At 39.3% G+C, this 14,136-nt stretch overlaps 1 protein-coding gene across 1 annotated transcript in view; it reads right to left on the reverse strand.

The window, feature by feature from the left end:
- Positions 1-916: 916 nt before the first annotated feature.
- Positions 917-14,136, reverse strand: part of ubap1 (ubiquitin associated protein 1) — a 35,097-nt gene continuing 21,877 nt past the window's right edge. The window contains exons 5-7 of the mRNA XM_042335677.1: positions 5,627-5,836; positions 5,058-5,159; positions 917-3,797 (exon numbers count right to left, since the gene is read on the reverse strand). Coding sequence (XP_042191611.1) covers positions 3,657-3,797; positions 5,058-5,159; positions 5,627-5,836 — 453 coding nt within the window. The 3' untranslated portion in view covers positions 917-3,656. The remainder of the gene's footprint in view (positions 3,798-5,057; positions 5,160-5,626; positions 5,837-14,136) is intronic.

The raw sequence follows: 14,136 nt of genomic DNA on the forward strand, positions 1-14,136 counted from the left end.
AATAATTTCAGTCATGAGAAGAATCATAAAAAGAAATGTAACAGCAAAGCATTGGTGATGTGGATCCTGTTGTAAGCCCCAGAGCCCAGAGTTCATGATCCAGCCTGAAGTGACTGTGCATTGTGGAGAGGAGTTAAACTAAAGTCTGTTTGCTTGTTCTGTTGGTGCTGATAGATGTAATAAAGCACAGGCCTTTATTTCAAAACATAAGAGTCCTTCTGTTATCCTGGTCAATATTTCTCCTCTGGGTTGTTTTTATGATGTACTCTGTATTGACCATAGCAACATATTTGTCCTCTGGTTTAACAAAAGATGGTGGTAGAAAGTTTTCCGCAGCTCAGCTGGACATTAGACATGGTATTTTCAAATGTTTCCAACTCCCGTGAAACACATACTTTTAGGAATGAATTAAGCCTGGAGAAACCAATAATGGATTAAGCAGATTCCTGACATCTCAAAAAGTTTAATACTGTACTTTATCAGACTTTGTTATAGATTGAATCTATGAAGTATTTTAATGTCAACACCATTTATATTTTCATCCAAGTGGTTGAAACTGCAAAAATCTTTGATTTGTTATTTTCTATTAAAATTCTATTCAGTAAATGTGAATATTTTTCATGTATAAATGTTAGAAAACTTAAGTTATTTAGAGACAACTTAATAAATTGAAAACATTTCTTATTTAAAATTGATTGCGGACTGTTTGAAAATGTCAAGTGAATGTGATTATCAGTACCACTCCCACCCGCCTATGACTATTTCTGGAATACAGATAACATTTAGTGTCCCATCGTAGAGGAAGGTAAACATATATAATCAAAGTGCTTTGTGTTCATGAACATATATTTTTGCTGATTTTATTTGAGCTCCTTTACTATAAACACTATCTGTTTAAACAGAAATATTCAAAATCTTAAACACTGAGACAGTTTAATGAATAATTCTTTGACTTCATTTTGAAAAGTGGAAGCACTCATGACAGTCATTTTAATGTGAGGGGAGCAGGCAAAGGACAGTGGGTCTGACCTCTGTCCTCAACACTATGATTTGGAAAGGTGAAACAACTCACTGAAAAGCTACACTTCCCAAAACATTAAATCAAGTTTGGATCGAAATAATGAAAAGTCAACAAGTCAAACCCATCTACTCATAATCCTGAATCAAATACATTGATGTTAATGTGCTATTACAATAGTTTTGCTCTTTATAGTCGTTAGAATATGCAAAAAAAAGTCATCCTAGTTTTAAATGAAGGTCATGCATTTTGCTGAAACTCAATGTAGTACACAAAGTCCTGGACTATACACACAAAGCATGCTATCCGCTTTTAACAGCAGAATGTTTACTGGGCAGTGTTGCTTTGTTTGTTTGGATACTTCACTAAACTGATGCATTTTGTGTAGGTGCACCACAACAAAATCTTTAATATCAACACTGATCACAGAATTACTGTTGTCCATCTCAAAAAGATTCTATAGGTTTTAATTAGAACAAATTTTAAAAAATAAGGACATGAAAAAGGTCTGCGCCTGGAAACTAGTCCACCTATACAATTTTGTTTCTGCTACAGGGAAATAAACCAATGGGCAAGTCAAGTTCAAATCATAATTGACTAGTTCGCTGCCGCTGGAACTACCAGATTAAGACACTTCAATTCAAATTAAAATGTTCATAAATGCTTAAAATATTCACTCTAAATACACATTAATTCCTACCATAAAATAGCGTAGTATATTTTAGCTCTGATAGAAAAAATATTTAAATTTATATACAGAAAATTAGGATTTTTTTTAGAGGCATCCAGGTTTAAAAGTTAAATACTGTACATATAATACAATGCTGCTAGGAATTTCCATGTTCAGTGGAGGTGATTACAATTACAGGCCTTTGTTTACTTGTTCTGATCCAGAAACATATGAGGGGCGAGAGGACATGATCCAAGTCTTTAAAGTGATTGGGTTATAGATGAAAGCAGTCTATTTGTAATTTTATCCTAGGTTTACTTCTCATAGTCAATGTCCAAAATGGTGTGATTAGATTCCACCCCCACCACCCACATACACACACAAGTACCACCATCACAAGTAGTAGGATAGTGGGATGTGTAATAGTTGCCAACAAAAGTTGATGCAGTGATTAACTGCATTAAATAAAGATAAGTATTAAATATTAAGATATTAAATAGTGATAAGGTGCTATATCAAATCCGAGGATTATTATTATTATTGTTATATAGATGCAGACTGAGATGAAGAAATTCACCTCAGCATATTTTTATGCAGAGCTTTCCTCCAGGAGTGTGCATGGTGAGTTAAATTTTAGCTATAGAAGGAAAGGTTGAATATCCATCTCATGCCATTTGTTAGTTCTCAAGTAACGAAATTCAAAAGTACTAGAGCGAGCAAAAATTCTAACCCATCGATCGGTATTAACAGCACTTCCAAAATATTTGTTTCTATTTTCTTGTCAATGTTCCCGCACTGTTCATTTGGATGCAAGCTAAAGTTACAGCAGTCGCAAAGCTACCGCTTAAAAGCTAATCAACCAACACAACTGCGTTTTACTTTAAGGTTTTATTAGTACCTTTTTAGCAGAATCAAAATTGTAAGTAACGTCTAAGATTCAGAAAAGCTGCTGCTGTTTGAAGATCTGTGAAACATTACAATGCAGAACAATGTAACATTTGTTCTAATATGAAAAGAGATTTTTTTTGCTGTTAATATTAAAGATTAATGTTAAACACTCCAGAACTACAGCAGTGAGGAAGACATTATGGAACGTTTGACAACAGTGTAAATGAAGCAAGTGCAGCGGCAACACCAAAATATAAAGAAAGTGCTTAAATAGTTGAGAAATTTCACCTCACGCTGCAATTCATTTAAGAGCCTATGAATAGATTTCCTATAAGGGAATCTGTATAAGACAGACCCATTTGGGGATGGAGGGCAGCAATAGATCAATGCAGAGCTTGCCTTATTTTGTTCAAAGTTTTGGGCTTCCCCTCCCATTGTGTTTCCCAAACATCATGCAGAGTTGGCAACACTCTGTACCCAGCGAGTGACAGAGGACAGGCTAGCCCCACTCTGTTCCTATTGCACTATGGGTTACTGAATTCAAATACAACTTTTACAATAGTCTACAGGCCAGTAAATGTAGTCTTTGACACAGGACAAAAAGCAGCTTTTAACCTGGGAACATTGCTATTATCCAGCTTTTCCACTCACCTAAACAAACTTCAGTGCAAGAGTGTAAGATGCACAATCTTATATTATTTGGGGAGGGGGGAGGAAACAGAAACAAATCTCAGAATTCAATTTAATCTTCCCATGCCCATTGATGAGAAAAGTGGGCGAGACATGTCTGCCATATTGTGACCACTTCTCCTTTCATCTCTGAATGAGGCAATAATCAAAATATTAGGGCTACCACATGCCATCTTGTGCATATATTCATCTCCATCTTCCTTGTGAAGCATGCAGTGCCTCTGGATCCATTTGATATCGCTCTCTCCCTTCCCCCAACAAACAAAAAATATATTTAAAAGAAAACAGCCATGCTTGTATAAACAGAGCTGGAAACTGAATAGTAAATGGGCAGATTTTTGTTCTCTTCTCTGTGCTCTCAATCAGGCTGAGATGGGAGAAGAATCGCCTTCAACTTGCTCCTGCACGAGCCATTAAGTCTTCCAGCGCTTTCTCCTGATCATTCTTATGAAATAGAAGAACTTCCTTAATAACTCCGTGTTCAAAGCCCATTTCTCTGAACTTCGACATGAGCTGAAGAAACTTCAGAGCCTGAAAAGAGAAAAAACAAGATCATTTCCACTCATTTTGTACATATACACGCAATGGCCGAGGTCAAGTGACTTGTTCCCAATTCCCTCCTGAAAATGAAACTGCTTTCCGGAAAGTTTGCAAACAAAATTCACTTGGGAAACTTGCTCAGATTTTTTTTTGCTTGACAGTGAAACAGCTTGTTTAACGATTGCTGTAAGTGGCGAATTCTATACTCCAACCTCTTTGTGCATAAGGGCACCCAACTTCCTCTGTGTCAACTTGCCTCCACCTCAAGATTTTACAGCACATTTGGACATCAATCTACTTAACTAATCTGATTAGCAGACATTCCTTCATCAAGGATATAAAGGGTGTACATGGAGCATCCGTCTCAAATACATATTGTATCCTATTTTAGCACTTTCCAACATGCTTTTAAGAGGATTGAGAATGAGCCCAGCAAAATAAAGTTGGCAGAACTCAAAGAACAGAACAGTTATGGGAGACACTTACTAAAGCCACCAATAAAGTTAGTGTTACGCTGCTACAAATAGATACCATCTTGGCAAGAAGCTGCTATATAGTGAAGTGCCAGCACATCTAAATGTTCCAAACCCAGAGCACTGAACAAGGTGTCCCCCACAACGAGGCAAAAATAATATTTTTTACATCCTGAAATCAAATTGTGAGTAATCTTTATAAGCGTTACCAAATTAGAAACAAGGTTTATGCTCTCGATATGTAGCTGGAGTTGCTCTGCTGACAGCAGTGAAATTACTTCAACAGTAATAATCTATTTATGTTGATTTCAAAAGGCACAATTCTACTGTGATCACAAGGTAGTGATTTCCTGTCAGACGGGCCAAACACATCGTGACTAATTTGAACTCATTTGTGACTTTTTGAGGCTCAGGGTCACGCAGAACAAACACCACTTCTGATAGCATTTGTCAGCTAATTGTTTACAGTGTAGCTGGACATTCTATGAATCTATGAAAATCTATGAATCTAGACAGCATTCAAACTCAAAACAACACTGATAACCTACATTTAAGAGACTTAGCAATAAATTATTCATTTTGTACTCTTAGCAAGATCAATGGGTTCCTTAGAACAGCAACTGGATAACCACAATGTGGGTTACATTATTTATTTTACAAGTAAATTCAAATTTAAAATTAGCTAATCTACATACCCGAACCTCTACCATGTTCCACTTAATATTAACATAGAAATTCTAGTGAACAGACCACAAAGAAAAAGTGATGGCCGACTCACTTTTGGTTCGGAACATCTATACACCTCCAGGCCCTCTTCCACTAACGCTGGTTCATAGCCCCGCTCACAGAGTCGTCCATGTACATATAAGTAATCAAGCACCTGGGAGGGAGAGGTTAGAGTTCATCAATTCCAATTAGAGCACAAACTTAATTTCTGCATAAAACTATGCTCAACATTTATAGCAGCAGTTTCCCTTTTTACAGAGGCTGAATATGACACAATCATAAAAACCTGAATGTTTACAGTATGGGAGACCATTTGACTTGTATTTGATATAATATATATTCTATATAAATGAATAAGAGGAAACAAAGCATGTATTTCCCACACTATTAGTCAAGGTCCATTTTACTGCCATCCCAGGGGACTTAAAACAAACAGTCCAAAGATATCTCATAGCTCCAAAACTCTTCTCCTTTAAGACGCATCTTTCCCCAGTAACACTATGTACATTACAGCTAAAAATAAGCTTCAAAACTAGTTTTCTTTAAATTCAAAGCTTACAAAAAAAGAATACTCCCTCTTAACAAATCCCACTTTAACCAATGAATATCTCCCAACCTTACCTGTTCTAAGTTTTCGCCTCGCTTCTGCATGGCTTTTATTACATTCTCACAGGAGTATCCCATGCTAACAATTGTTTCCGCACAATGCCTTTGACTTGGAGACAACACTTTAAGGAAGTCTGGAAACTCCCCTCTACTTGGTGATGTTTTCGTATTTCCCAAACATACGGTAGGTGATTCTGCTGGGGTGGGGTGGCTTTGAGAATTAACCTATGCAGAAGAAAGGAAATATGAGTTGAATACACTATAGTGATCTTTAATTCCAATATGTACAGTTAAATGTCATTGAAATACCTCCCAAATGGCAATTTGGAAAATATGGGGGGGGGGGGGCGGGGGAGTTTTTTTTCACTAAAGAAACTTTTCTGTTCATTAAGGTTAAAGACCACTGAAGTTAATTTTTATTAACAAAATAAAAACCTCTGTATTTTTAGGAATTTGTTTTGTATTTTTAATCCTTCTTGGGGAGGGGGATGGGGAGGTGACCAGGGTTCCTTGGAGCTGAACTAACAGCGAAGTCATCCACAAAATACAATCAATTCACTTTACAGTATTTCCTGTGAAGCGCTTTGTAACGTCTCGATGATGTGATAAGGCGCTAAATCAAATGGAAGGTTTATTATTATTTATTAAGGTGATGTACTTGACAACAGAATATCGGAATCGAGACATCCCACCGGGGCAGTCTTGGTAGTCCAGTTCCTGGGACTGGCGGGTCCACAGTACTCCCAAGACCCTGCTGATGATAGACCAGCCAGCATGGCTCAACAGTAGGAATTGAAGAGGCAGACTGGGGCCAGGGATTCTTCCCACTCAGCTCCTGTTAACCCTACAAGCCAAAGCTCTAACATGTAAGGTGGTCTCAGATGGACAAGCAGTGGAAAGCTTGCCAGACAATTTTGTGTTTTTAAAAAAAGGAAGAAAAAGGCAAGAAAGAAAATGGGGAAATTATGAAAATTGGGATTTATCTTGGAATGCTGAACACTCAAGAATACAGACAGATACAGCAGAACTCAACTAAAAGGTGGCTATTGGGACACAGACAATTCTAATCTGTCTTATCACAGGACATGATCAAGATTGGCCTCTAGTCAGTGCTTCCGTGTGTGCTGTCAACGATCAGATGACTGGCGACATCACTGAGCATACGAGTAGAAGGCGAGCCAGCTCCATCAGCCCATATCCGGCTTGAAATCGTGCTTCAAACCAAGTCACCATGTTTCAAATCCCTCTGTTGTGCTGATGTGGTTTGAAGCAAGACAACGTGATTTCAGGGCACAATTTGACCATTTGAATGGTTTCGTGTCCAGGGAAATCTCGTGCACTGGCTTGCAATTCGATTTGGATTTGAATTTAACAGTTTTAATTCTACCTTTTGCATGGTGTAGAAATAGAGAGGTGGAAAAAGACTGAGAAAGAGACATCAAGAGCCAGTTTGTCAAATCTCTTGGGCATTGGGTTAAGCCCAGCCAAAACTCATTTCATGTAGACTCTTTACGCCTTGTAGAAGAGAGACCGTCTAGATGAATTTGTATCCAAGGCAAAAGGGCAGCACACTAATTCACAGCATTACCCAGCCTCTCATTGCCAATTTTGTTATTGCTTTTATATTGCACCATGGATATAGCCTTGGTTCTACTTTCAGTTTTCTAAAGTAAGAGCCCCATTTCATTGCTTGCTCTCGTCAATGTGAAGATGGGAAATACAAGACTCCACACAAACAGACTGAAACTTAGATGTTTCTTTTCTAGCCTTCCAAATTGTAATGACTATCTTTGCAATCATTAAATCACACCAGCTCTTTTGAATCGTATAAATTGGTACCGGCTTTTCAGCAACGCCAAACTTTGTTTTTAGCTTCAATTAGTGCCTTTCTAATGAGGCTTTGGATCAGCTAATTTTATACTGCAATCTCTGCAGCTATAAGATCACCTCTTCAAAAAAAAAAGCACCAAATGTTCCCCAGCACAACTATCCTGCTTAATCAGACGTTTATCACCTGGTAAAGATAGTTGAGAAAAGTACAATAAAAGGCCTCACGTATACTGAAAAATTATTCGGATCAAATCAAAATCAAATTATTGAAGTAATTTCTTTGTATTTTAAACCTTTTTGGTTTCTTTTGAGTTTTTACAGTTAAATTGTAAGCTATCATGAACTCCACTACAGAAATCTCAGTCTGGCCTTCACAGTATCTGCTAGTTTGGTGATAGCAAGTGATGAGTAGAGCATCCATCAACTCGCAAATAAAATTGCAACAATACATTTGAAAACTGTTTTACTTTGAGGATTAGTTTCAAGAAATTTAAACTACATGGTCAGCCTGGCTGAGTGGTAGCAATCTTGCTTTTAAGTCTAAAGATTGCGGGTTGAATTCTCATGTCAGGACTTTGAACTTATATAATCTCAACTGACACCCCAATGCAGTGCTGGGGGAGTGCTGCATTGTTGGACGCACCAGCCTTCAGATGAAACATTAATTCAAGGACCATCTGCCTGTCTAGATGGACGTTAAAAATCTCATGGCACTATTCAAAAAGAGAATGGAGTTTCTCCCAACGTCCTGGCCAACAATCACTCAAATAAAATTGGTCATTCACTCCATGGCTGTTGGTGGGACATTGCTGTACATGAATTAGTTGCCAGGTTCGCCCACAAAACACACAGCCACATCACTTTACAGTATATCCTATAAAGTGCGTTGTGACACCTCGACTCCATGACCCCATCTCCCTCATTCTCGCCCGACTCTATTGGCTCCCTATCCTTCAGAGGATCCAGTTCAAGATCCTGGGCCTCACCTACAAAGCCCTCAATGGCCTCGCCCCACCCTACCTCTGTGACCTCCTAACCCTCTACCAACCCGCCCGCTCCCTCCATTCAACCGGCTCCGGCCTGCTCCACGTCCCCCGCCCCACCCGCCCTACCACTGGCGGGAGAGCCTTCAGTCACTTTGCCCCCAACCTCTGGAAATCCACTCCTAATCACTCCACCTCGCCCCCTCCTTCAAGTCCTGCCTCAAAACCCCCTTTTTAGACCATACCATTGGTCACCCCCCTCACCTCGCGCCCCTGACCCCACTGAACAGCGCCTTGGGACGTCCTTATGACGTGAAAGGCGCTATACCAATGTAATCTTGTTGTTGACAAAATCATTTCACTTAATTGTGTTACATAGAGTTGCTTCACTTTTAATGAGCTTCAAAGGATATACTGTAGACTGAATTGACTATATTTTGAGGGAGAAATGCAGCAGACAATTGCACATAGCAGTGCCCTACAAACAGTTGTGGATTGGGTGACTTGAATATATTTGGAGAGCCAGTCAAGAACCTTTCAAGCTCCTGGACAGGATACAAGAAACTTTATGTCTTGTCTTCTGATAAACGATCCTTCCCTCACCTCTAGCCTTCATCCTCTCTTAACTTTTAACATAATCTTTCTACATTTTATCATTACAGTATTATTAATGCTCTTTTGAGAAGGAGTTTAGTGGTGGCTTGAAACATTTGCCAACTGAAAACCTTGAGTGCATATAAGATTTATACTGTATGTGGGTTAAATGGAGCCCTGAATTGATTAACATAGTTGTACATTACAGTATAATGTCCTGCACATAGAACTCTAGAAAGAATAAACATTCAGAGCACAAAGCCAAAAATGGTGAAAGAGTTCCTTTGCATGCATAGTTCCTGTATGACGATCAAAGGCAAAATTATCAAAGAATTTGAGACAAATAATAAAAGCAGAAAATGGTCAAATGGCAGCTCAAACAGCATCAAAAACAGAAAGATGGGTTAATGATTCATCAGAACTGAAAGTCTGCTGGAAGCCTTCTGGGCGATAAAGTGAAACCAAAACATGAGGAAGTTTTGAAAAAAACAAATTACTAACTGTATTCACAAAGTAGTTATTGGTCATCAACAGATTGTGAAATGTTGGAAAAGGTTAAGATGGTAAGGGGCAAGACTATCACGAGCGCGAAAGGGAAGCAAAATATTAGGTCAGAGATGCCAAAAGTATACTAAAGAATTTCTAATCATAAAAAGCAAAAGAATACAGCAGTTAAAAAGATAGGGCCAATTAGAGACAAAAAGAGCAATAATACTTGCAATTTGATATAGCACCTTATCATATTGTTGAGACATCTCAAAGTGCGTCACAGGATATACTGTAAAGGGAACTGACTGAGTATTTTGTGAGCAAAATCCAGTTGTGGGAAATGAAGGTATATATAGCACAAGCACTGAATAAATATTTTGCTTCAGTTCCCACAGAAGAGTGTGATAGTAAGTGTACAAGGAGCTACAGCAATTGGGGCCAACTATAGAAAAGGAAGTAGTCCTAAAATATTGATGGAACTTAAGTGGACAAACTACCAGTGTCAGACAGTGAGCATCCAAGAATTCTGAACAAGTCAGGAAGATGCAATCTTTAGAACAATACAATCTTTAGATCATCCTTATAAACAAAAGCTGGGCCAGAGGTTGGAGGGTTACCAACTTAACATATCTGATCCAAAACAAAGTAATAAGTCAATTTGTTAAAGACCAATCAGCCTAACATTCATGGCGGACAAACTTTTAGAGGCCATAGTATGAGATTAGTAATCACTTAGAAAGACATGGGCTGATTAAAGGACAGTCAGCGTCGATTTGTTAAAGGTGGATGTTACATGACAAATCTAATACGGTCTTTTGATGAAATAACAGAATAGATAGATATGATGTAGACGTTGGGTAACAGGATTTTCAGAAGGTTTTTGATAAAGTGTTGTATAAAAAGCTTGTTAAAAATATTGAGGCAGACAGTACTAATGGAGAGGTGGCAGCAAGGATAGAAAGTTGGTTAAAGAAGAAGAAACAGAGAGTGGGAGTACATCGCAGTTTTACAGAAATAAGAGTTGTAAGGTGTGTGTGTCCCCACCCCGAGATTACAATTTTCCGGATTCTGGTATAAGGGCACAATTTCAAATATTTGTTGATGATATAATAATAAGGAGCTTAGCAACAGTGAAGATGATTGTAAGCAACTGCAGCACGATATAGACAATTAGATTGGACAGCGAGATGGCAGGTGAAATTTAATGCAGAATAGTGAATTTATAAATTTTGGGAGAAAGAATAGGGCAAGTTTATGCAGTTGTTGTAAATGGTAACATGTTAAATGGTGTAGCGGAGTTAATATACAAATTGTTTAAAGAAAGACAGATGAACAAAGCTGTGAAGAAAACTGTTGGGATCTTAGCTTTTATACAGATATTTACTAGAATGAGTAGTTTGACAAATGAACAGAAATGAGAAGAACTAAGCTGTTTTACATTGGAATAGAGAAGGTTGACAGGAGACCTGATAGCTGCCTTTAAAATTATACAGATAGGGTTGATAAGAGTAGAGAAATAGACATAAGGTAATAGGGAGATAAAAAGATTACAGCGAGAAATTATTTACAAATTATTATTTGAAATTATTTCAGTGACTAAAGGGCATCATTTTAAAATAGGATTATCTGAGATAAGGAAAAAAGATCTAGAAGGGGGATGGGTCGGAGGTGGGCTAGATTACAAACAGCAACAAGCATTTACATAGAGCCCTTCACGCCGGACGGAGTCTCGGGAGTGCTTAAGGTGTGGAGAGGAACACTCTTCTTCTATGCCTCCACCTTGCACCTTTCTTCCCCATTTTCAGGTCGTGCCCGAGGACCTTCCTATTTCGACCGTGCCTACTGTCACCTCCCCTTAGCTCAGAGTCATGCTCCCCCACTGTCAAGCGCTTTGGGAACACTACTCTGCGTGAGGGGCACTATGTAAATGCAAGTTGGTGTTGTTGAGTGGATGGAAATGTGAAGGGGGAAGATCAGAATATTTGTGCAGAGATGTTAAGATATGGAATGCCCTTCTGGGTGGAGTTGTTGAGGCAGGATCTATATTAGCTTTCAAGACAAAACCTGATAGATATCACAAAGGAATAACCTGCAGGAATATGAGGAAAAAGGCTTAAATGGCTTGCTCTTTCAAAGAGTCAACAAAGACACAAATGCCAAATGACCGTCTTCTGTGCTGTAAATGTCCATGGTTCAATGACAACAGTAAGAATGTGAAATGCCAGCACAACTCTGTAAAATGTTTTCTGGGAGAGACGAGGTAATGGTTAAATTTAGGGAAAAAACAGAAAAATAAAGGTTGCTAAAAGTTTGTAACAGTAAATCCACAGCGGTCAATTCAGTATCCAAAAGAAAATAACTCCAAAGTTTCTGGACTTTAACTTATTTTACTACATAATAATATATCTATGCAGCTGAAGATGTAAACCAATGTTGCGGCATGTCAGCTAAAGAATTTAAAAAAAGATGCTGAGGCACAGGTTCAGTGTTGCGAATTTTAAGATATTAACAAGCATTACTTCACTTCATTATGAACAGGTTATTGGGAAGGGCAGTAGGAGACTTGACTCATTTGTGAAACATCTCAATACAGTAATGACAATAACAAGATTACATTTGTATGAGGCCTTACATGTCGGGAGGACGTCCCAAGGCACTGGACAGTGTACAGCATTTCAGACCCGAGCTGGGGTCAGGGAGGGAGAAGGGAGGTGACTGATGGCATGATTTGAGACAGGACTTGAAGGAGGTTAAGGAGGGGGCGAGGCGGAGTGATTGGGGGAATGGAATTCCAGAGGTTGGGGGCAGAGTAGCTGAAGACTCTCCCGCCAATGGTGGGGTGGGTGGGTCAGGGAACGTGGAGCAGGCCAGAGCCGCTGAGTGGAGGTTGGTAGGGCATTAGGAGGTCGCAGAGGTAGGGTGGGGTGAGGCCATTGAGGGCTTTGTAGGTGAGGACCAGGATCTTGAATTGGATCCTCTGAAGGATAGGGAGCCGATGGAGTCGGGCGAGAATGGGGGAGATGGGGTCACGGAGATTGGTGCGGGAGAGGACACGGGCTGCAGAGTTCTGGATTATCTGCAGCCTGTGGAGGGAGGAGTTGGGTAATAACATTTGATATCGGGTCTTATGGAATGGATGATGAAATGATGAGATCAAATAGTCCAAAGGGCATTCTTCACTTCGCTATTCTGGCCTTTGTGGAGCTTTACTGGAGCTGCATAAAAGGCTCATGATAGAAAGAGTGGGAGGTGGAAATTGAAATGATTAGCAATGGAGATAAAGATCACATCATTGGTGGCTCAGCTCTCTTCTTGATCTCACTGAATTTCTCCAATGGAAAAAACAGTGAATGTGTTGAAAGAATGAGAGTGTCAAGAAAGAATGGTCAAGACCAGACGTCATCAATGGTCTTCTTGATAACGATGCGAGAAAGCCTTCTGAGCCCTCATTTCCTCCTTCTGCACTGATAACCGTCAACTGCAACGGAGACTTGCAAATGGTCTCAATTATCCAATTTTACTTAACCTAATAATAATCCTTACATTTGATATAGCGCTCTTTGCGTCAGAAGGATGTCGGAACACATCAGTACAGTGGGGTGATTGTATTTTCTCGGTGAATGCTCACTGTGGGCTTACTGGGGGCTTACAAAAGCTGCTGATGCTCACAGATCGGGACCATATCTGTACCAACCAAGTGAGAAGATCTATCGTCCAGTGACCCATCTGCCCCGCCATGCCTTGTCGAGGAGCCAGGCTGGCTGGTTTATTGTCAGCTATAGAGCCAGGCCACCAAATCTGCCAGAGGGCTGTCTCAATTCCGACATTCCATTGCTTAGCACAGGAGTGTGGAGCTCCAACTCAGCTCCAACTCTTCCCTCCCACCCCCCAACCCCTCTCACCCATGGGGATAATCACAAGTTGGTCATTTGAGATTTGATGGATAGCAGCTCATAAACCAAATAATTTCCAGCAGCCAAAATCATGAGCAATTCAATAGAACAAAAAAAATCACACCACACATTTGTACTGTCAGTTAAGATGCATACTTAGTACAACCCTGGAAATAGACAACTCATGGTCTCTGTAAGAATGATGAATTAGGGAAGGAGGAATGGAAACATATTTCAAGAAACTAACACAAATATTGATTTGTGCAGCAAAACAATATTGTAATACTTCAAATGTTTTTGAGTATGAGAAAAAACTAGCATTGAAATTTGAAGCTTTAATGTAGCATAAAATAATTATTCTTAACATGGTTCCCTTATGTTTAACTTTGGGAAAACATTGTGACGCAATGCATCAAACCATGGGAGATCCTGATCATTACTGAAACAAAACTCATAAGCAAAGTCAAATGGTTCTTGTGCAAAGACATGATTTTAAGAGGCAACTAAACTACAAACGTTAGTCCAATTACTTTGGTATGAACATTGTGGTGCACAAATAGTGCTAGGAGCTCCTGCTGGTAAATCGAAGCATGTTATCGGCCTGACTCAGCAAGCTCACTTCTGAGTCAGAAGGCTGAAAGAGTTCAAGTCCCACTTTGGGATTTTGAGCTCACAGAGGAGGCTAACACTCTATTGCAATGCTGAAAAAGTGTTAGATTGTTTGAGGTGCTTTGGA

Source organism: Callorhinchus milii, unplaced genomic scaffold, assembly GCF_018977255.1.
Source record: "Callorhinchus milii isolate IMCB2004 unplaced genomic scaffold, IMCB_Cmil_1.0 Scaffold1, whole genome shotgun sequence".
Lineage (NCBI taxonomy): Eukaryota > Metazoa > Chordata > Chondrichthyes > Chimaeriformes > Callorhinchidae > Callorhinchus > Callorhinchus milii.